This window comes from Antechinus flavipes, chromosome 3, assembly GCF_016432865.1.
Source record: "Antechinus flavipes isolate AdamAnt ecotype Samford, QLD, Australia chromosome 3, AdamAnt_v2, whole genome shotgun sequence".
In the NCBI taxonomy this organism is placed as follows: Eukaryota; Metazoa; Chordata; class Mammalia; order Dasyuromorphia; family Dasyuridae; genus Antechinus; species Antechinus flavipes.
In genome coordinates, this window is record NC_067400.1 from 12,985,212 (window position 1) to 13,007,393 (window position 22,182).

At 37.6% G+C, this 22,182-nt stretch overlaps 1 protein-coding gene across 1 annotated transcript in view; it reads left to right on the top strand.

Annotated features, from left to right (window-relative positions):
• The window catches only part of ARHGEF26 (Rho guanine nucleotide exchange factor 26), a 134,197-nt gene that overhangs the window by 62,516 nt on the left and 49,499 nt on the right, over window positions 1–22,182 (top strand). Inside the window, exon 7 of the mRNA XM_051991799.1 lies at window positions 18,702–18,854. Within this exon, the coding sequence (XP_051847759.1) occupies window positions 18,702–18,854 (153 nt within the window). The remainder of the gene's footprint in view (window positions 1–18,701; window positions 18,855–22,182) is intronic.

The following is a 22,182-nucleotide window of genomic DNA, read 5'->3' on the forward strand; positions in this document are numbered from 1 at the left end:
GTGTAGATTCCTTCCATTTAATTTATTCCATTACTTATGTACCATATTTTCCCAATTAATTGAAGAACTTGTGGATTAATCAGTCATTGTTATCTTCAAAGTCAGAAGGTTTTGCCTTGAAAGGAGAAATGCATCTTGTCTATATCCGTTTACACATCTATCAAATTGTAATAGAAATGTTTCAGTTCATAGCTTATAAACATTTTAAGGTAAAATGATCAAAGGAAGGAAAGCCTTGTACTACTAGTTCATTATTTGAAATTATGGAAAATTTACCCAAGAGACTTAGAATGGGGATCCATTATCTCTTTCAGCCCTCTTATTTTACAAACTAGAAGGGGACTTGATGGCGACCTCATCTAACTCCTTCCTTTTACAAATAAGGAAACTGAGGTCCAAGGAGATTTACTTGGTTTTCCAAGTTCACATGTATAGTAAATGGCAGAGATGAGATAGGAAAAAATGGGGCTCAAAGGGATAGGGTAATTTGCTGATCAAAGGAAGGAAAGCCTTGCACTGGTTCATTATATATTCATTATATATTCAATATATGCAAATATTCATTATATATAAATTATGGAAATTTACCCAAGAGACTTAGAATGGAAAAGAGGGAGTAAGTTTCTCACATTTATTAAACTTAGCTATTGATCAGCTTGTTGCTTTGCTTGTGAATCGAACAAAAATGGGATGCTCCATTTTGCTAAAACTTAATGTTCTTCTGGAGTTCATTCTGGAGTTGTGGGTAAGCAAGTCCCTGACATATGGAAGCAGAAATATTGGAATGTTTCAAGGCTCTAATTATTTAATTTGCTTCTAATGCTTTTCACATTCCAGCCTGGATTCCACTAGGTTGGTTGTGTAAATAAATCTGTGGCAAGAAGAAAACTGGCAAACCATTTCCTAACCTTCCGCGGGTCGGTGTGGAAACGACCGCTTCCAACTGCACCGAGCATTCGGAGAATGTCTTCTGGGGTGCTGCATTCTGACACTGGTATTTCTTGACTGCTGTAAGAGGCTTATAATCTGTCACCCACAGACAGGGTCTGTACACAGCTGGTTTCAGCTTTTTGTCTGAGTTGACGTGGCCCAATTGATTGATGGGTCTTCTCTCTGAAACCTTCTATAAAGCCTATAGTCGGTGGAGTCAGCCGCTGGGTGGAGACCCAATCAAATACTGACTATATTTTAAGAGTTATGGGACTGTATTAATTAATTAAGTAAGTAAATATAAATTAGAGACACTGCCCTTGAGATGTTGGATTTGGGAAAATAGGAGTTCAAACCCCACTTACTTACTAGCAGTTGGGTTACCATGGACAAGTTAGTTTCTTCATCTGTAAAAACAAGATTTGAATGCAGACCCTTTGAGTCCAGAGAGATTATTCTATTATCAGCTCTCCCAGCTGCTTCTCCCAGAGCCATCACAGAAAATGATCAGAGATTGATTGTGTAAGCAATCCTGTAAGGCAGAGATGGACGTCGGGGTAGGTGGAGTAGAGTTTGTGGGAGGGGAGAGCTTGGTCAGGTCCTGGAGGATGGGGAAGATTTACAAACAAGTTTCCATATTTATAAACAATGAGAAATACTGCAACCATCTAGAGAAATGAACAGTGATTGCTTTCTGTGATCCTTTCACAAGATGGTGCCATCTTCAAGATCCCCCAAATAAGATGTTTTTAGCTACTGAGTTGGAGGCAGAAGGAAGGAAACCAGGAAATCCTGTGGTTAAAAAGCCAGGGACACCTAGAATAGGAAGGTGTCTAAGAATGCTACACTTTTAAGTGTTGGCGAAAATAAAGGATAGGTTTTTCCATCCAAGCAAAGCTCTAAAAATCTCTCCAACTTGTGGAGCTTTCTTCTCCACAACTTTCCTGCTTGCCTTTCAATACTCCTGGCTTTTGCTTTCTCTGTTAAGTTCTTTGGCTTTTTGTGAGAGCGTGGATAAGAGTGTAGAATTTATATGTGTAGAATGAGCCTACATGTGAGATTGTAGAAAACACAAATCCAAACACACCTTTCTATTATATAGTGCATATTATATTCATAGAATACCACTATTAATTATATATATAATTTTACATAAACATATTATGTACATCTAATACTGCTCTATGATACTTTAACCTTATCTAATTAACTGAAAATACTACTAACTATATAAATATCTTTTTGTGATATAACATTATATACATGTAATACCATTCTCTATGATATTATCAACCATAAACTTGTCTAATTAACTATAAACACTATTAACTGCATATACATATATAGATAATTTTATATAACATATTGTATACATCTAATTCCACTCTAAAAAATATTTCAAACTTACCTAATTAACTGAAAACACTCAACTATATAAATACTTTGACATGATATATTATATACTTTTTTCCATTATTACATTAACTATATTATATTGACTATAATTATTAACTATAAAATAATCTAATTAACTATAAACACTATTAACTATATCTATATAAATACTCTTATATAACATAACTATTAACTATAAACTAATCTAATTAATATCCACAAATGTGCAACTAAGCCTTTAACATGCTATGTAAACAGTCATGGGGTCAGATAACTTGGGTTCAAATCCTGCCTCTGACATTGTCAGCTTTTGGCAATGGGAACGTGCCTCAGTCATTCTGGGTCTACTTTCCCATCTGTAAAATGGAGTTCCCATCTGTGATCCTCGGAAACGAGGTGACTCACAGGTGACCAGAGTGACTCCCAGCATCAGACCAGAATTCTGACCCATTCCAAGTGAAGCAGACTGTTTCCATTAGCCAACATCGCCATCTCCCATCACTGGTACTTAATCTACTGTTATTTGGAGGAGGAAGAAGAGAGGATTGGCAGTGATTTGTAGCCTGGGTTTCTTATGTACATTTATTTTCCATATCAGTACACCTAAGCTGGGCAAGGTTTCGTCTTATGGTCTATCTTGAAAGTCAACCTTTTCAGAAACCATGACAAAAATGGTTTTGGGAGGAAAAGTGTTTTCTCAGAAACTTGGAAGCACATAAAAATACAAAATGTTAGAATTCTGCTCAGGAGTTGTTCAGCTAGTCTTAATATCTGACGATTGTTGAAGGTAACTTGGTCTTAAGTAAAAACTGCAAAATTTGTTTTTGATTCAATATGTTCTCCTGGCTCATCAGCTCTCATTAGACCCTGACATTATTTTAATCCTTTGTTATAATTCCCCTAATTTATGTTACTCAACACTGAGTAATAAAGAATTCTGAAATGACATCTTTGTCATAAAGAGGACTTTTCTTGGAACGAGTCCACTGTAACTTGCACAAAGTAGGCTTTTAATAAATATTGGCTGAATTAAATTGAATTATAGCACTGTGCCCAGTTGCCAAAGAAAGCATCTGTATGGCTTATTATGTTTTTTTTTTTTTTAAATAAGGAAAAAAAAAAAAACAAAGTAAAGCAAAGGAATCTGTTTACTAAGATACTGTTGTAATTAGCCTCTCACCCCAGGAAAAACCTGTGGGAAAGACCTCAAAGTGGCTGAATGAGAACATGTCCCTTTGGAAGTCACCGAGGGGACATGTTGGCGCAGGTGCAGCCGGGGCTTGTCTCCCTCAATCACAGCAGCTGCCTCAGCTTAAGCCCTCAGAGAAATTCCATGAGCAGAATTGTCGAGGAAAATGACCTCCTTTCCTGGCCCTGTATTAAGTATATCCTTCCATTTCTTTATTCCCTTTGAAAAGGCAGTAATAGTAATTCACGTTGGTGTGGTTCTTTAAAAGGTCCAGGCCAAAGGAGAGAGGGCTCAATCCAGGCACGACTGAGAAAGAACATCCCCCGAATGCCCATGAAGGACCATATTAGTTCAATATGCGTGGCCCTAATAAAAGTTTGTTCCAGGACTTGCTTCGCCCAGACATACGAGAAGGGCCAGGTCGGCAAAATGTTCTAGGAGATTTGACAGTTCATGTTTGGAAATTGTTGCCCATCTGGAAAAGGATGCCTACAAAATTGTGTGATTATGTATTTAATAAATAATGCATGAATTTATTTGACAAGAACAGGCTGAACGCTTTCAGAAGTCTGTTTGTTACTTTTGTAAGAGCTGAAAGACTGCCTGAGTTTGTTTGGGTTAGGATAAGAGTAACAGCTAAGGCAGATGCATTCTCTGCTCATGGCCAGGAACAGAAAGGCTTAGCTATGGCAAAGAATATTTCTGAATGCTTTTAAACTTTGTCTCCTTGGTTTATAGGATCATTGATTCAGAGCTAGAAAACATTACTGGGAATATCTAAACCAGCACCTCATTTTATTTATTCATTTATTCATTTTATCTATTTACTCATTCATTCATTTACTTATTTACTCATTTTATTTATTCATTCATTCATTTTTTTAATTTATTCATTCACCCATTTATTTATTTCCACTAAAAAGAAATTCATTTATGTGATCCTGTTTTTTAAAACATTTCAGTATGCTCGTCTAGCTGATCCTTTCATGCAACCAAAGCTGCTTCAGATTTTTAAAAATAAAAAAAATTAGGAGTTTTGTTTCAATAGAACAGTTATCTGAGAACTTTTTGAATAGCAAAGGATGAAGGCATTTTATTAAGATACAGATTTCCTTAAGAGAGATAAAACAATAGGAAGTAAAAGATACATACACACTATTCGGCGCCTCATTTTAAAGAGGAGCGCACACATAAAAATTGAGGGCACTTGCTTGATGACACTATGAATTGCACAAAATAGGCATTCAATAAAGAAATGAATAAATAAGTAATTTAATAAATTAAAAAGATTAATAAAATTAACGCAAAATTAACAAAATTTTATAAATATATTGATAAAACAATTAACATTTAGTATTAATTTAATTGCATTAATAAATGATTGTTATTAATTAATAATATATTATAGTTATATTAATATATGATTAATTATAATAAATAATAAGTAAAATATAATACAATTAATTAATCATAGGATAAATAAATAAGTGGAATAGAATTGAATTTTAAGCACTGGAGTTGGACTGTACCAAGTGAGTTGGACTATGGAGGGTCCCTGAGTGGAGGAATCCTCCAGGGGGAGAAGGCCGACACCTTGGAGGTAACAGGACAATCCAGGATAAGTATCCATAAGAACAGGTACTTCTAGAGCAAATGAATAAAAAGCCCCTTAGAGGACATCCAGTTCATGTCCCTCACAAATGTGGAAACTGAGACCTTTAGAGATAAAGGGACTTGCCCAGGATCATACAGGGAGTAAGTATCAGAGCCTGGAATCCCTGGGTTTGATTCCTGGAACTTTCTGCCTGAGATTTTCCCACCTTAGAAGACTGGACCCCTGGGGACCAGCATGAGACTGTTGGGTGCTAGATGAAGAGAGCAGGGGGAGCAGGAAGGAGAGGCTCTGCAAACAGTTCTCGCCTCAAGCGAGTACCTCATTTTCCTGGCTTTTGGCCAGTGAACTGAGACAAGCCTTTTTCCTTATTGCAATCAGGCGCACGGTGCCAGGAACAGTTTTGCATTTTAAAAACGTCTCCATGCTCTCACTATTGAAACAATTCTTAATTTGGCTTTCTCCTTGTGCAGGATTGGGGCTTCAGGCCCCATGGTGGCAGGTCTCTCATTTTTGGCAGGTAGAAACTGGGAGTTACTCTGATTAAAAATCCATTACAAAGTGCAAATGTGCTTTCTGTGTCAGATTTTCAGCAGGATTCTCTGGGCAGTGGGGTCTCACAGCACCAGGTTTATGGGACGGTGTTTGGCTTCAGGGTTACTCAGTTTCCTCCTGAGAACTCAGAATATAGCTGTTGAACTTTGTATTTTAGAATAAATAAGCAAAGAAAGCCCCGGGTCGTCGCCTGGAGGAGGGCAGTGTGGCCAGTAGGAGACACCCTGGATTGTCAGTGAAGCTTCTGTGCCTCCTCTGCCTCTGAGAAATCTGACAAGTTGCAGCTTCTCTGTAAAATGGGCAGAGGAGATGGCTCCATGTAGACCAAGAGCTGGATTCGAAGTCAAGAAGAGCAGGGTTTGAAATCTGCCTCAGGCATCTACTAGCTGTGTGAGCCTGGATGGGCAACTGGGGGTCCCAGATCCTTGTCTGTAAAATGGGGGGGATTGGACTTGTGGGTGACACTAAATTTATGGACCCATGAAGGTCATATGTGAGAAGAAGAAAGAGGAGGAGGAAGGAGAAGAGCCAGACTGAGACATTGTCACTTGCCCAATAAGTGAGTGGAAATGGCCTGGGGGCTTAATATGAGGGAAGCTTCTCACAAGTTCTTTAATCTCTGCCTCAGTTTCCCCATCTATAAAGTTCCACTTCAGGGGAATATATCGAATGGTTATCAGTGATTTTATTGTTTACAGTGAGACTAGACTGACTTCAAGAAGGAGTGTTTAATTTCTCACAAATATCTCATCAAATGTGTCAGAGATTAAATGCCCATTGGTCACCCTGCCCCCATTTTCTCTCCCCCACTTTTATATGGTCATTATCTAAAGAGAATAAAAGAGGAGGAGGAACATCCTGTACTCTAAATTAGGTGGTAAGAATTTGTAATAAAACATTCAAACACGGTCTCCTTAGAATGGCAGGAGCAGGGCAGGGGGGAAAGGGGAAGAACTCAGCTAACAATGGATGAATAGAGAAGTGAGCAGTAATTCAGGGAGGCCCTCAGCTCTGGGCTTTGCCTCTCAACAGGAGTTGGCCACTGACTGGACAATAGCTTAAATCTAAGTTCAGCAGTGTCGAAGCCAGGAAAAATATTAAAACAAAATATTCAAGTGGATGGAGAAAGAGGACCTGTGTTCAAATCTCACACATTGGTTAGTTTTTTTGCTAACCAATGTAGTAGATCCATTAAATATGGCGCATTGGTTTCCTTATTTGTACAATTTTTGCTTTGTACAATGTTAAAGCTAAATCTCCAAGCATCATTCTAGCTTTAAACCTTTGATTCTGAGACCTAAGAATGTATGGGGGCAGAAGAAAGTAGTTGTTCATCTTTAAGACTCCATTTGGGAATTTTTGGGTACTGGAGGGGTTGGCCATTTCCTTCTCCAGCTAATAGAAGGATGAAGTGACTGGCCCAGGTTCATACCGCTAATAAACATCTGAGGCTTGATTTAAACTCATGAAGATGAGTCTTTCCATTCTAAGCCTGATGCTTTATTCCCTTCCAGCCAGACTCCCACAAGGTGGAATCTTTTTATCCTAAATCTTTTTATCTGAGTTCGGAGTTAACTTGTTGACAAAATGAGCACAAGGGAGAAGAATCTCTTCTAACATTATTTCAAGATCTTTTCCAAATAAGTAATGAGGCTTACACGTCGTTAATTTGACTTATACCTTTTTTGTTTTTCCTTAGCAAATAGAACCAAAACAAAGGCTCATAATAAGGTAGAAATGTGTCTTATCCCAAAGCGATTTCAACAAAAATAACCAAGGGCTGGGATCTTGAAGGAAAACAAAGAAGTCAGCTTCCATAACCACAGGAACTTGAAAATGGATTTATCTGATCTGGAGAAATAGAAACACTTTCCCAGAGATTATTAGGGCATTTTTCAAATTCACCCCTACATTAAGAAAATTCTCTCTTAACATCTTAAAGGTGGTCAGAACAAATAGCCTTTGGTTTAGCTCCATATGTCCCATCCCACTCCTCGCCATCAATTTTGTCAGTGACTTCAATGGTTATTTGCCTTCTCTGGTAATTTTCCAAGTTACTTTTTAGCTTACGCTTTTCTATATAGTCGTTAATATGTGTTGGTAGGTAAAGCTGCAGACAGGAAACATTGGGTAAAACGAGTTTTTCTTGGGGTTCTATTCTGACCTTAATGGGGCATCCCAGGCTACATTTTAAATCTTATTTCTCCATTTTAAAAGGTTGGGTCAAATGCTGAATTCAGCCTTAAAAGACAATCATCTTGAAGAAAGTCACTAGTGGTGGATTAGAACTAGGCTACCAAGATGCTGAAGAATGAATGATTTTGATTACCCAATAATCAGCCAATGACTGCAAGAGAAGGTCATAGAGGGAAGGGGCTGTTGCTGGTTGACTTTTTGTCAGATTTTCCCAAAATGTAGAATTATCCCAAACATCATCTTCTTTCTCCTCAAACTTTCTGCAATACCAAGAGGAAATGATCTTTTTCTTTGCCAAGGTCAACTGTTCTAAAGTCTTGGTTTGGGGTTCGGGATTTGTTTTTTGAACTGCTTATCTGAGGTGATCATCTCAGTCTTTAAGCACCTGGTTAAAAGTCATTTTCACATTTTAAGAACATGGTGATCATTTATCTTCTTTTCCTTAATCTCCCCTGAAGTTCTGCAGTCCAGATCCCTCCCCTTTAACCTGCATCCTCCTCTCTGTTTCATTCTTGGGTTTCTTCCACCAATCCCTTTTCTCTGTTTTTCTTTTATTTACCTTTCTTACTTTGCCTTGTCTTGCCAACTATCCTCTTTCCAGAGACTACGCCCTAATTCTAGGACCCCTTTATATCCTTCTCAATTGTTTTGTCCTTCTCTTAACTAGACAAAATCTGAATCAGTGTCTGAACCAGATGCTTCTCCAAATTTTCCTAAATTTAAATTCTGATCTACTCCATTTGTCCCTATTCCTTTAAATCATCTACATTTATTTCTCTTTATTATCTAGCTCTAACGCCTTTCTCCTTTGCTCCCCCCCAAGCCTGGGGAAAGATGTTTTCAATTAGTCTTTCAGTCTTATTCTATCAGGGAATAATTAGAATATGAATGAATACTTAGAAGCATGATAGGTACAAAAGTTTAGGACACATGGGAGGCTAATATATAATATATATAACCATGACCCTTCCAGTTGCCTGGAAGTGACTGCTTTCCAGGAGTTTCCTTGTTTCTTCTCTTTTCCTTCTAAGATCTATGACAGTCTCAATAGCCAAAACATCAAATAAAGAAAAAAATTAAAGCTAAAACAGAGAATTTGAAAGGGGTTGAGCTGGGGGTTAGGGTGGGTAGAAAGCCAATAAATTTTTTGTTAAGTTTTGGTGCTGCGGATTCTAGGTACCAAAAAGCCATAAAATATTTTTTTGTGCAAATCTGTTTCACGTTAACTTGCATCTATTGGCTTTAAAAAAAATGGATGCCATTCTTCAGTGCCAGTGTAACTATTTAAAAAAAAAATTAGAATCCACCCTTGGTGGACTGGAACTCATTTTGGTAGAGAACAGAATGTCCCTTTCTTTAGTGTGCTCATAGGAAAGTATTTTCCCCCTGAGTGGCACATAGTTTATGGGTGCTTATCTGAAATATTCCTTTGTTTATTAAAGATATAATTTATTTTACAATAGCAATGAAGACATTTGAAACTCTAGCTGGCTGGGCTCAGTGGTTCTTACCTAAGTGAACGTACATGACCTGCTCTGGCAGGAATCCCTAACCACTTGGATTGGCAGTTCATCTGAGTTAGGAAGAAATCCAAAAATGGTCTAGTTTTTGCTTTAGACAGATGGGTATTAATGAAGGAGAAATACTGTGACATGGGGGAGGCGGGCTGCTCTTGGAAAAGGTGCCGCTGGGACTGGTTCTGCCCAGTGTTGATTATAACCAGAGCCCTGATTCTCTTATTGTGGAAGCTGAGCTCGGGGCCCACGATCTGCCTCTGGGAGGATGCGGGTCGGGCTGGACCAACTGGTTCTGCAGACAATGCAGCTGGCACTCCCTCTGCTTCTTGAACATGGCTGGCTGACATGGCGAGGGCCTTGGGGGCAGGAGGCGGCTCATCTCTCTCCATGTTGCTCAAAGCCTGGCTCAATACAGTACGGAGCGTTCAATACAGCCTCCATTATTGCTTGGGAACCATTCATTGTTTGTCGTCTATATGACAGTTTTTATATGGGGATGGCAGAGTTTCTAGATTCAAAGTCTACCTAGGATGCTTATTATTGTTGAAACTTAAGAATATATGTACATGTATATATTCTTATACATACTATATATATATCTATATCTATATATATCTATATAGATATAGATATAGATATATATCTACATGCACCTATATGTCTATACCTGTCTGTCTGTAAAATATGTGGATGGTACAGTAGATAAAGCACTGGCTTTGGAGTCAAGAAGACTTATTTTCAGATAACAGCTCTGTGACCCTGGGCAAGTCTCTTAAGGCCGCTTGAGGAAGAAAATGGCAAACAACCCCAGTGTTTTTGCCAAGAAAACTCCATACAGGGTCATAAAGAAACAGACATGTTAAGTCGTCCATTTTTTGGACGACTTAACAAGAACAACATGGAAGAGTGAATAAATTACTGGATGGTCTGACTTTAAATCTTGCCTTGGACGCTCCCTATGTTTTTCATCTCCAAGGTAAATGTCTTCACTGGAATTGTCACAAACTGTGTCACAAATTGTGAAATAGCTATTCCTCATCTTTCTCTGCACATCTATACCATTTTAAGACTATTCTGAGGAATTTATTTTCAATTCATGTCAAAGGGTAGAACTCCAAAACAATATAAAAGATCGCTGTAATGTGGCTATGTGGCAGCATGATGTAATGGATGTAATAAAGAATTTACCTGAACTTCTAAAAAATAGGCCATATTGTGCCTCATTTGTTAAAGATCGGATGAGTCTGGACAAGCCATTTACCTCTTCTCAGTCTCAATTCCCTAATCTGTAAAATGGGGAAGGCAATTATACTTACCTCACTAGAGGAAAATATGAGAAACATTTGCAAATGATTCCGAGCTCTTATCAATCTGAAAGATACAGAAGATACTAAATCCCACTGTTTGTTATTTCTCTGTTGATTGTGAAACAAAACAAAACAAAACATTTTATGTAGTCCAACAAACATGGTCTAAAAAGTTCTTCTAAAGAACACCTTCCAAACCTATGGTAGGATGAGACAATATTCCTTAAGAGATAAAACTACAATAATATAATTATATATATATATATAGTGATCTTTGATTATCAGAAAAATCAGGGAGACATTTATTTGTATTCTTTACTGTCACAGAAGATGACCCAGGCAAAGTTCCAATGTAAATTACCCGGAACTGCTGAGACTATCCAGGTGTCTTTTATTTGGGAAAGACGTTGTGTTGAAGGCATTATGAAATAGTAGAAAAATAAAGAGCCCCTTCAATGAAAATGACGCTTCGGAGGAGATTGGCCGAATATCCCCTCCGAGAAAAGCGAAATGGATGCAGAATGACAACCAATCACTTCCCCAAAACAGACCTTATCACCTAAAAATTTAAAGGTACTTTTCTCCTTAAAGTTAAGCCCCTTTCTCATGCTTCTTCAAGTAATGTCAAACCCAAGATACTTCTAAACTCACGGAGGGATCTTCACACTTAGGTGCTCTTGGGAAACCTTGCTATTTTCTTTAACTGTCCTTCAAAAGCTCCTATTTTCTCTGGCTGTTTGCTTTCAAGTAGGTTTAATTTGGTTGCTAAAATCCTCTTTTCTGTTCCAAGTTTTGGTTGGCTCCTGGGTTGAGTGAGGTCCAACCTTCTGGACAGCTTTCCCTTTGGAAAGCACACAGTACACACAGGGCAGCTAGGTGGAGCCATAGAGCATAGACAGTCCTGAGTTCCCATCTTCCCGAGTTCAAATCCTGCCTCAGACACCTGCTATGGGACCATACCTGGGAAGTCACTTTTTTCTGTTTGCCTTAATTCTTCATCTGTAAAATGGGCAGGACAAGGAAATGGCAAACCAATCTAGTGTCTTTGCCAAGAAACCCCAAATGGGGTCATGAAGAGTTGGGTTGGGTAGACCAATAACAGATGCTCACTGGTTAGAATTTTTTTCTTTTCTCTTTCTTTGGTTAGCTAATTAAAGCTGTTTGTTTTCTTACCAAAGCAGAATTCACTGTTCTCCTCCCTGTCCCCACTCAATCAATAAATCAAGAAAGCATTCTTTGAGCGCCTCCTGCGTATCAGGCATTGGGAAGGTTACATATTGGATTATGACTAGACATGGAATTAGTTGGGAATTCCATTTGGATATTGGTAGGGAAATTCATTTCTGAAATAACTGTAAATTACATAATCAGGAGACTCCTTGAGTGGGCTGGTGTGTTGATACTGGAACATTTGCAGATCAGCTGGAGTTAGACTTGTTTTGTTTTGATCTGTAAGAGAATGTCTTATCTATGCAAATTTTACAGGTAATTGCTGGAAGAAACATGGAAACTGTTATGGTTTGATTTTCATTCTATCGAAAGGGAGCAATCTAATGAAGGATAGACATTGAATAATTTACATATTTGGTTCTAAGACAAATATATATATATATATATTTAAAGGTCTTTACTAAAGCACTTTACAAATCTTTTTTTTTTAAGTTTTTATTTGCAAAACATAAATGGATAATTTTTCAACATTGACCTTACATAGCCAGATATAAATATATTAACTAATTTACAATGTGCTAGTTCACTCCAAAGTCTTTTACACACCTGTGCTACCTTTAAGATAATTATAGCAATAAAACAAGACATTGAACACCCTTAACTAATCAGATATCTAGAAGTCTAGATGTTATATGGTAACTGGAAGAAGGCACTAAATAGGAACATAGGCCTATTTAATCCATTGGCAAGCAGTTATTAACCCCCTACTATGTATCAGATGTTAAGCACTGGGGACAAAGTAAAACAGACCCTGCTTTAAGGGAGCTTACCTTCTCTCTAAACAACGTAGACCTATAATTATATGCAAAATAAAAGAAAGAAGGAAGAAAGTATGGGTGAGTAGATAGATAAATAGCAGTGTGCTGGAACCAACTTGCCTCAACTGTCCAACAGATTGCTAAATTATTGTGAACATTTACACCTAGATTAAGGGTTTTTTTTCCTATTGTTTTGATGTAAGGAAGTGATGGAGAAAAAGTTAATAATGTGTATTGAGTTTAAAAGTATGCCCTGCAATAGCTATTGCCCATTAACAGGCCTCTGCCCAAGCATGTGCTGGTAAATGTTTAACAACAAGCCCTGCAGAGCTCTGGGTGTTAGGGAGGAAGGGAAGTCCAAGATTTCTATGGGGAGGAAGTGAAGACAATTCTGATATCTAATTTTGGGGTGGTCATCATTTCTTTGAGGAAATTCCCAATAACCAAAATACAAGAAAATACAAAATTTCTTTTTAAAAAAATTATCTTTAACTTGTGAAATAGAACAAACATGCTCAAAACAGTAAAATAAAAAGATAATTGCACATGAAATTACAAATTTACTCTGCACAACTTGGTATTCCATTCAAATATAAAACAAAGTAAACACTCTTGACTCCCCTCCATAGGTGCCTTTTCAGGGCTTATTAATGGGAATAAAATGGAAATAAAATTTCAAAGGTGATATAGGGAGTTGTGGTATTTTTGTTATTTTGGTAGAAGAAGAAGAGATAAAATTGCTAATCCCATACAACAATATTCTTACTCAAACTATTAGACATAAATTACATATAAAATGGCAGATAAACTAGCCAATCAGTGTTTTTTCAAAGCTTTCTGAATGGTGGGAGCTAGTGCACTGTGCTAGACTCTAAGGGTACAAACAGAAAAATCAAATATTTCCTGCTTTCAAAAAGCTTACAGTCTTCTGAAGGAGATCATAAAAGACCTGTGTAAGTCCACAGAGAAGTATATACAAGATAACTAACTACTAATGTTCCTGATTTTTGCAGTGTGGACACTGATCCAGATTACAAATCCCCCATTCCCTCACCATAATCTATGTATTTCATTCAATTCAGTGCTGTTCATGTCAGAGTCCAGAGCCCTGTGAACAACTTTAAAATGATGCTCTTGGAACTTTGCTAGTCATTTCTCAGACATGTTGTCCATTATTGCACCCATGCCATCATTTTCTCTGGAATGATAGGATCCATGAGGTCTTATGCTTCTCCACCCAAGTTTTTGAAAACTGAAGGCTTCCTTCCTGCCCCAAGATATTGAAAGTTCTTGAATATTGAAATATCAGAAAAACAAATTAATGAATTTATAGACACAGGGACAGGAAATCCACCAGACTACCATAGGAGTGATTGTTAGTTGTTCCTACATAGATCTGTTTTATGAAGTTTCATAGCCATATTCTTTACATGTGGAGGAGAGTCATTCTGTAGTTATTGGTTGGTTGGGAATTTTTTGCTTGTTTTTTCCGAAAAACCAACTTTTGTTTTGTTTTGTTTTGTTTTTTACAAATTTGTTTAGATTTTTATCGGCAGGCCTCTATTTCTTCAAGTGCCTGGATAATAGATTCTGGCTTGAATCTCCACCATTCCTGGTTTCCAAAATAATACCTCATCCTTGCCAGCGATACTCTTTAAGCTGTCATCCTACAGGTCACGTGGTACTAAGAATTTGCCAACGTGTCTCGAGATTTTCGACATCAATTTTTTTTTTCATTGCTGTGTTTCAAATGAAATAGAATACGATTGGTTTGGTTTATGTTTTAATTAGATAAGTAGCAGAAAATACTTATTTCATTGATGCCTGGTTTCTATTTCATACTTTGGCAAACCTTTTGTACTAGTAAATGAAATTTCCTTTTACGCAGAGAAAAGCCAAGTTTCTGTTGTTTTTGGTGTTGTAGCTGCATTCTTTCTGGTTATTACTAGTGAGCTAGAGACGAGTATTTAAAATTCCTTTACTAAAATACGTATTTGTAATATTTGTAACTGAAAATTTTACATATAAAAACAGTCGATGACTAAATAATTATCTGGTATTTCATTTTCCTAAGGATTTAACTTTAAAACCACATGAACCTTAATAATAAAGTTTCTAGCTATCCTGCATATAGCTGAAAACCAAAAGAATCAAAATGAGTTTGTTCCTTAGGATCACGAGATACTTACCATGTAAGAGATGTGTAAGGATGTGAGAATTGTCCACGGCAACAAGAAACACTGCCAGAGATCTCTGGTACCTGGTTGGGAAGCATGGGCTGGGGCTTCCATTTTGTTGCTGATGGAAGCTAACCCTATGGTAAAGACATCCTCAAACCAACAGAGAATATTTTTTTCTACTGGCATCATATAGGTCTTTTCTGGTTTATATTTATAAACCCATATCTTTACTGAGTAAACAACAACAAAAAAAATCAGTACAGAGTAATTCTAGGGTGATTTCTGGGAAAGGGTTATCTGTTCCAAAGCAAACGTCAATCTTTTGCTTCCTATCTTCTGTAAATATCCTCCCTCGCATCAGGGAACAGAATCTGCATAATCAAACACACTTATTGTGTGCCAGGCCTTTTGCTAAACATCTGGGACACAGAGATGTCATTGAAACAGTTTCTCCCCCTGAGGAGTTTAAAGTTAGGGGAAAACATTATATTTATGTATCATCAATATGTACAAAATGTATAAATGAAGGCAAGTTAATTGGGGGGTGGAAGGTACCAACAGTTCATCAGATCAATAAAGGCTTCAAGGAGAGGCCATTTGAGCTAAGTTTTGTAGGAAACTAGGTTTTGTGAGAGTTTAAGATAAGGAATGAACACAATCCAGTCATGAGTGAGAGCTTCTATAGAGGAATGGATTCAAGAGACAGAATGTCATGTGTGATCAATAGCACGGGGGCCTATTTCTGTCTGCCTCTGTCCCCCTGTCACAGCTAGTGTTTAGCAGAGGGAGTGGGGGAATGTTGACACAAGTGACAGACTTCAGTTGGGAGTAGACACAGGTGTGGAGGAAACCAGAAGTAAACAAGGGTTGATTTTGTGTGGACAGTCACGAAGTGTAAAAGTTGGATTCATCGTTTGGAACGAGAAGACTAGAGTTGAAGAGATAAGATGCTTGATTCTTTTTTTTAAGTCGAAAATGAAGCCTTCTGTTCATTAGCTGGTACCCTATGTCTGACCACGTATCCTAGATCATCCTTAGCAGAGAGCCTCTTTGAAACAGGCAGCGGGTAGAATAAGCTGATAAGAGCTTGGGATGACAAGGTAGCTCTTTTTTGACTCAAGGTTAACCTTGAGCGTGAGCATATTTGATTTGATTTGAGAACCAGATCGTTGAGTGACCACCAACACCACAAACTTAACCTGGGTCTTAAGACAAAGATGGCTAGATCTCCATTGGGTAGAGACCACTGTCCATCGCTTTGAATAGTTCAGTTTTGAAAATGGAGACAACCGAAGTGTGCCATCAGGTCCGTTCTAAAGGCTTCTGATTTAGAAAAAAGGCCAGCAAACTATGACTTATGGGGGCCAAAGCTAAGAAAGATTTTTACATTTTAACATTTTGTCTATTATTTACTTTTGATACTTTATTTTAAAATATAAAGATTATTTTTAGCCTGCAGACTATTGAAAGACAGGTAGCAGAATGAATTTGGTCTACAGGCCATAGTGGGCCAACCCCTGATAGTTTTGATAGGAAAACAAATTACTCCAAAGATACTGATTCAACATCAATGGCAATTAATATGAATCACGACACTGTCATGACAGTCATTAGAGGTTTTAGTTTAGCATAAACAAACCCCAGTAATGATAGATGCATAGGTATATCGCATCCCATCAGTCAGTAGATATTTATTAAGCACGTATTATATGCCAGATACTCCTCTGAGTTCTGAAATTATGAAAAGAGGTAAAAAGATGGTCCCTGCTCTCAAGAAAGTTATAATCTAATTATACATAATTAGTTATAATATATAATTAGTTATAATCTAATTATAACTATAAAGTTATCATCTATAACTATAGATTAGTTTTAGTTTAAGACAATATGGAAACAAATATATACATAAAACTATATATGTGCATATGTTTGTGTCTGTGTGTATATAAAACGGGAAACAATAGAAATAAAGTATTGGGACTAACAGGGATTGAGGAAGGTTTCCTGGAGAAGGTACAATTTTAGTTGGGATATAAAGGAAGCGAGGAAAGAGGGAGGTCACTAGTCAGAGGGAAGAAGAAAAAGCTTTCCAGGGATGGGGGGCAGCCAGAGAAAATACCCACAGCTAAGAGACAGAGATTCTTATTTATGGGATGGCCAGGAGGTCAAGGTCACAACACATGTCATATAGGAACAGGGTTTAAGAAGGCTGGACAGGTAGGAGAGGAACAGGTTATAAAGGGCTTTGAACACCAAGCAATGCATTTTTATTTGACCCTATCATTACCTATCAATTTGTACATAAGATTAAGGTGACTGATGAATAAGATTTCTTATATGTAATGAAATATCCATATCCATATATATAATAATATATATATGTGTATATATATATATAAAATATATAATAATAATATAATAATCTATCCGTATATATAATAAATGTGCCATAATGAGCGGCAGGCTGGCCTGGCTTTGGGGATACACTATTCTTCAAACATTCCACTTTCCTTCTGTGTCTTTGTGGTGGATATCCTCCAAGCCTGGAATGCCGTTCCTTCTCACTTTTTGCCTTTTACTTTCCCTGAGTTCTCTCCTTTTCTCCTGAGAGTTCCCCTTGAAGTTTTCTCCAGGTTAGAGTATAACTAGAGTAGACTTGGCTCTTCTCATCAATGCTGTGATCCAAAACATTCCAGTAGACTTGGAGTAGAAAAGGCCATCTGTATCCAGATTGAGAACGCGGGAGACTGAATGCAGATCGAAGCATAGGATTTTCACTAATGGAAAATCTCACCTATTCCCGTACTCCACTTCCACTCTTGCCAAGAAGGGAGGGGAGGGCATTGTTTCCATCTCCCGGGCTGAACGTGGCAATATTCAATATGGCTTCTTTTGATCTTTCCATTTGCGTGGCTACAGTCATTGTGTATATTGTTTTCCTGCTTTTGTTTATATCACTCAGCACCAGTTTATGCCAATTTTCTCATACACTTTTCTCTGAATTCTTCATATTCATAATTTCTTTTTTGCTGAGGCAATTGGGGTTAAGTGACTTGCTCAGGGTCAAACAGCTAGGAAGTGTTAAGTGTCTGAGACCAGATTTGAACTCAGTTCCTCCTGACTTCAGGATTGGTTCTCTATCCACTGTGCCATCTAGTTGCCCCTCATAATTTCTTAATATTATAATCATAATGATATTTTAATATATTTATCAATTAATATTAAATACACAATAAATATAATTAAGTATTAATAATTGATATTATTTAATATTATAATTAATATACTTTCATAATATTATATTCATGTACCAGACTTGATTTAGCCCCAGTCAAGGGCACTTGCATCCTTTTTAATTCTTCACTTCCATGATAAACAGGGCTGGTATGGCATATGGCATTTCTTCTTTCCTTGATTTCCTCATGCTATAGGCCTAGAATTAGTCGTTTATTTTTGAAAATGTCCTAAATTCTATATTTTTAATACCAGTCAGAAATTGTATATTGTCTCTGTGAACTCACTTTTCAGAATCTTCCCTTGCCTTATACATTTTTTTTCAAATACACCCAAGATAGCAGAGGAATAAACTTTCAGCTTGTGTGAAATACACATTTTCATTCTTTTTATTTTTTTATAGCTTTTTATTTACAAGTTCTATGCATGGGTAATTTTACAGCATTGACAATTGCCAAACCTTTTGTTCCAATTTTTCCCCTCCTTCCCCCCACCCCTCCCCCAGATGGCAAGTTGACCAGTACCACATTTTCATTGTTAAATGTACCAAGTTAAAAAAAGAAAACACAAAATGTAAATACTTCTATTTTTTCCACAGATTTTTTAAAGAATTGGAAGAAAGACACCAAAATAATATCTTCCTAGATGATATAAGTGACATTGTAGAAAAGCATACAACGTCTACGTTTGATCCATATATAAAATATTGTACAAATGAAGTCTACCAGCAAAGGACGCTACAAAAATTACTGTAAGTAATATTTGTTGCATTTGCAAAACACCAATTTAGTTTTAAAAACCTAAAGTGAGTGGGATTATGTTGATTAATTGATTAAAATGGTTTTAGAATTGTCTATTTTAGAATAAACCCACTGGTGTGAAATATGAATGAGTGAATGAATGAAAACACAGTGATTAAATCCTTATGTTCCAGAGGTTGTGCTAAATACTAGGAACACAGTACCAAAAGTAAAAAGAGTGCCTGTGATTTAGGAGTTTATATTGTCCTGGGGGAACAAAGCACAGTAATTGGAAGAGACTCTTTTGTCTGGAAAGTTATAGGAATGGGGAATGGGGCTGGGGGGGAGTGGGGAGTTAATTAACACATTCCATCTAGGAACAATGAAGCTGATTTGTCATGGTTCATGGTTCCAGAACTTGGGGGGAGGGGGAACAGGATAGAGAAGAAAAGGTACCTCCATGAAGGCAAAGGAAGAGGAGATGGCCAGTGTCACAAATGATGGACGTGTGGTTGGAACTCCTCCTGATATATTGGTTTGAGAGAGGGATTTGCTAATCAGATGAGCATGACTCTAGAATAGAAGTTTCTCTAGAGAAGGAAGGTAGTTGTTAAATGGCAAGAGAATAAGGAGAAAGTAGCTCAGTGGGAGATCTAGAGAATAAGGAGAGAAGAGCTTTTGGTAATATATCATGGAATCACCGAATTTAGAACACTTGGAAATCATTCAAACCACCCTTCTCATTCTGTAAATGGAAAATGAAGACCACAGGGGTGGAGGGAAACAATTTTAACTAATAGGAGCAAAGACCACCACCCTGATGTCCTGAATCCTGGCTCTTTTTCTTTCTACTGTGGGACCTTGGGGCCACCTAGTTTAACTCATTCCTTTCTGCAACTTCTCCATGAGCCTTTGCTTAAGTAAGGGGGAGCCCATTTATTTATTACCTCTCAAGGCAATCCAGGCCATTTTTAGATCATTTTTATTTTTCCCAAATTATTACTGATGGTCAGTTCAAGTTGCTCCCTCTTCAATATTAGATTATACCTGGAAGGGATCTTAAGAAATCATTAAGATCATTTTACAGAGGAGGAAACCTGAACCAGATATGCTTAGTGACTTGCCCAATGTCACACAAAGGCAAGTGGCTGAGCCAGAATTTGAATTAGGGTCTCTGATCATTGTGTATATGTGTATATATATATTACTCCCCCCCACCCCCATTCCATCATACCGTCTGTCTCTTGTACCTATTGCTCAATTTCTACCTTCTAGGGCCAAGAAGAACAGATCAGTCACCTCCCTTCCAATAGATCATATTCAGTTACACTGGCTTAGGGGAAAATACTGTTTCACTACATTTGACTTGGATGGGAAGAAATGGGGAAAAATAAATCACTTCTTGATTTAAAAAATTCTGTATTCCCAAGGAAGTTCCACCTCTGATTCAATCATGCATTTTTACAGACGTAAACAGATGACTCCCCCAGTGCAGCTAAGGCGAGCTCTGCCTTTGCACCCTCTCCAAGTCTCTCTTGCCGTTCTGTAGGAAAGTGTTTGATGTGTTATTCTCGGGAGCCTGCTGCTGATTGCACAGCTTGGCTTCTGTCCCTTGACTTGCATCTTAGGTGCACGCACATGCCTCCAGCCCCATTTTGGGGAGAGCCCTGCCAGGACTAATCTGTCTGCAGCTCTCTCCCAGGATCCTGGGCGTTTGATTCCCACAGCACAGGGCTCTGGCAAGCTTCCATGCAGACCAGGTGTGTGGGGTGGGTGGGTGTGAGGATTATCTTCCTGGGGCCCTCCGTGGAGATAAAGGAGCCCCTTTTGGTCAGGAGGGCTGGCTTGGGCCCTTCATGTGCAGAAAGCTGTCCTTGGGGAGGTGGAAGGCTGGAGTCTGCCCCAATCCATCACCAGACTCGAAGGAGAGTCTCCTAAAAGAATGGAAAAGCTCTCCATAGAAAATCAATTGCTATATTTCTTGACCTTATTCCTAATGACTAGTCAAAGTGTCCCTCCCCTTCCCAGCCTCCTCCCTCTACCATGTTTTGTTGAAGATGGTGCAGAAGAGAGAGCTTAAAATCATATAGATTGATTAGAAATTTGAGGGGAAATTATTATTTCTAACTGTCAGAGCAAGATTTTGGAAACCATTATAAGTCTTCTGAACAATGTTTTCTTTCACTATACCATTGTCTCTTTACTTCTGCTGAATATGGTTTATCTTTAAAAATCCTTTTAAAAATATTAGAAATGGTGCTTTTTAAAAATGATTTTTTTTAACCTCACAGAGAGACTTGTTGGTTTCTTTTTATGTCATTTTTCTACTTCCAGGCTAAGCAAATAAAATGAAATTTTACTTTCCTAAAAGAATAATAATAATAATAATAATGGTAGCATTTTTTAAGAATCACCTTTATTTCACAGTATATCTGTCTGTTCTTCTGTTCTGAGAGAGCCATGCCTTATAAGAATAAGAAATAAAAGGGATGAGAGGGGAGGGAAGGCAAGTTTAGGAAAATTCATGAACCAACTGTGACAGAATATGCAGTGTTCTACTTCTTAGTCTACATGAGCAGGGGGCAGATGCATTTTCTTTTCTTTGCTTTAGGGCTTAGCTTTAGTGTTATAACCAGAAAGTTTTTATTTGGATCTGTGCATTTTGTATTTTTTAAATCTACTTCTCTAGACATTTGCCACTTTTTAATGAGGTATATCGTGGTTGATTTTTTTTTTTTTTAATTCTCATAATCAGCAATACCCTCACTTTCCAGCTCACCCCACCATCCTCACCTGGTCATCACAAGAGAATTAACTACTCTGCTATTTTATAAGAATCCTATGAGTCATTAGATCCACTTAAGGGATCACAGATTTAGAGACAGAGGATTGGAAGAGAACTTGGAGGTCATTAGATCCAACCACCTCATTTTACAGAGGAGGAAACTGAGGTCCAGGAAATTAAAGTGACTTGCTCAGAAGACCACACAACTATAAATGTCCAAATTCAATAGCAATTATTCGATGCTTCCTTTTCAAAGCTTGCTTTCTTTTGACCTCAGTTTCCCTTTTTGTAAAACTGGGATAATAATAGCATCTAACAGCTGTTGTGGGGATCAAAGAATAGAGAGTATGTTGAGAAGTTCTAAAGCATGAGTCATTATTACTAAACATTTCTACAAACATAAGTAAGGCATGAATCTGTGCCTTCAAGTAGCTTATAGTCTGATAAGCATGACTATAGGTTTTAGCACCTGTTTTTCTCCTGATTTCTTTCCCTAGTTATAGGACAGATCTGGCAGCCAGTTAATGAACATTTATTCAGCACCTACTGTGTAC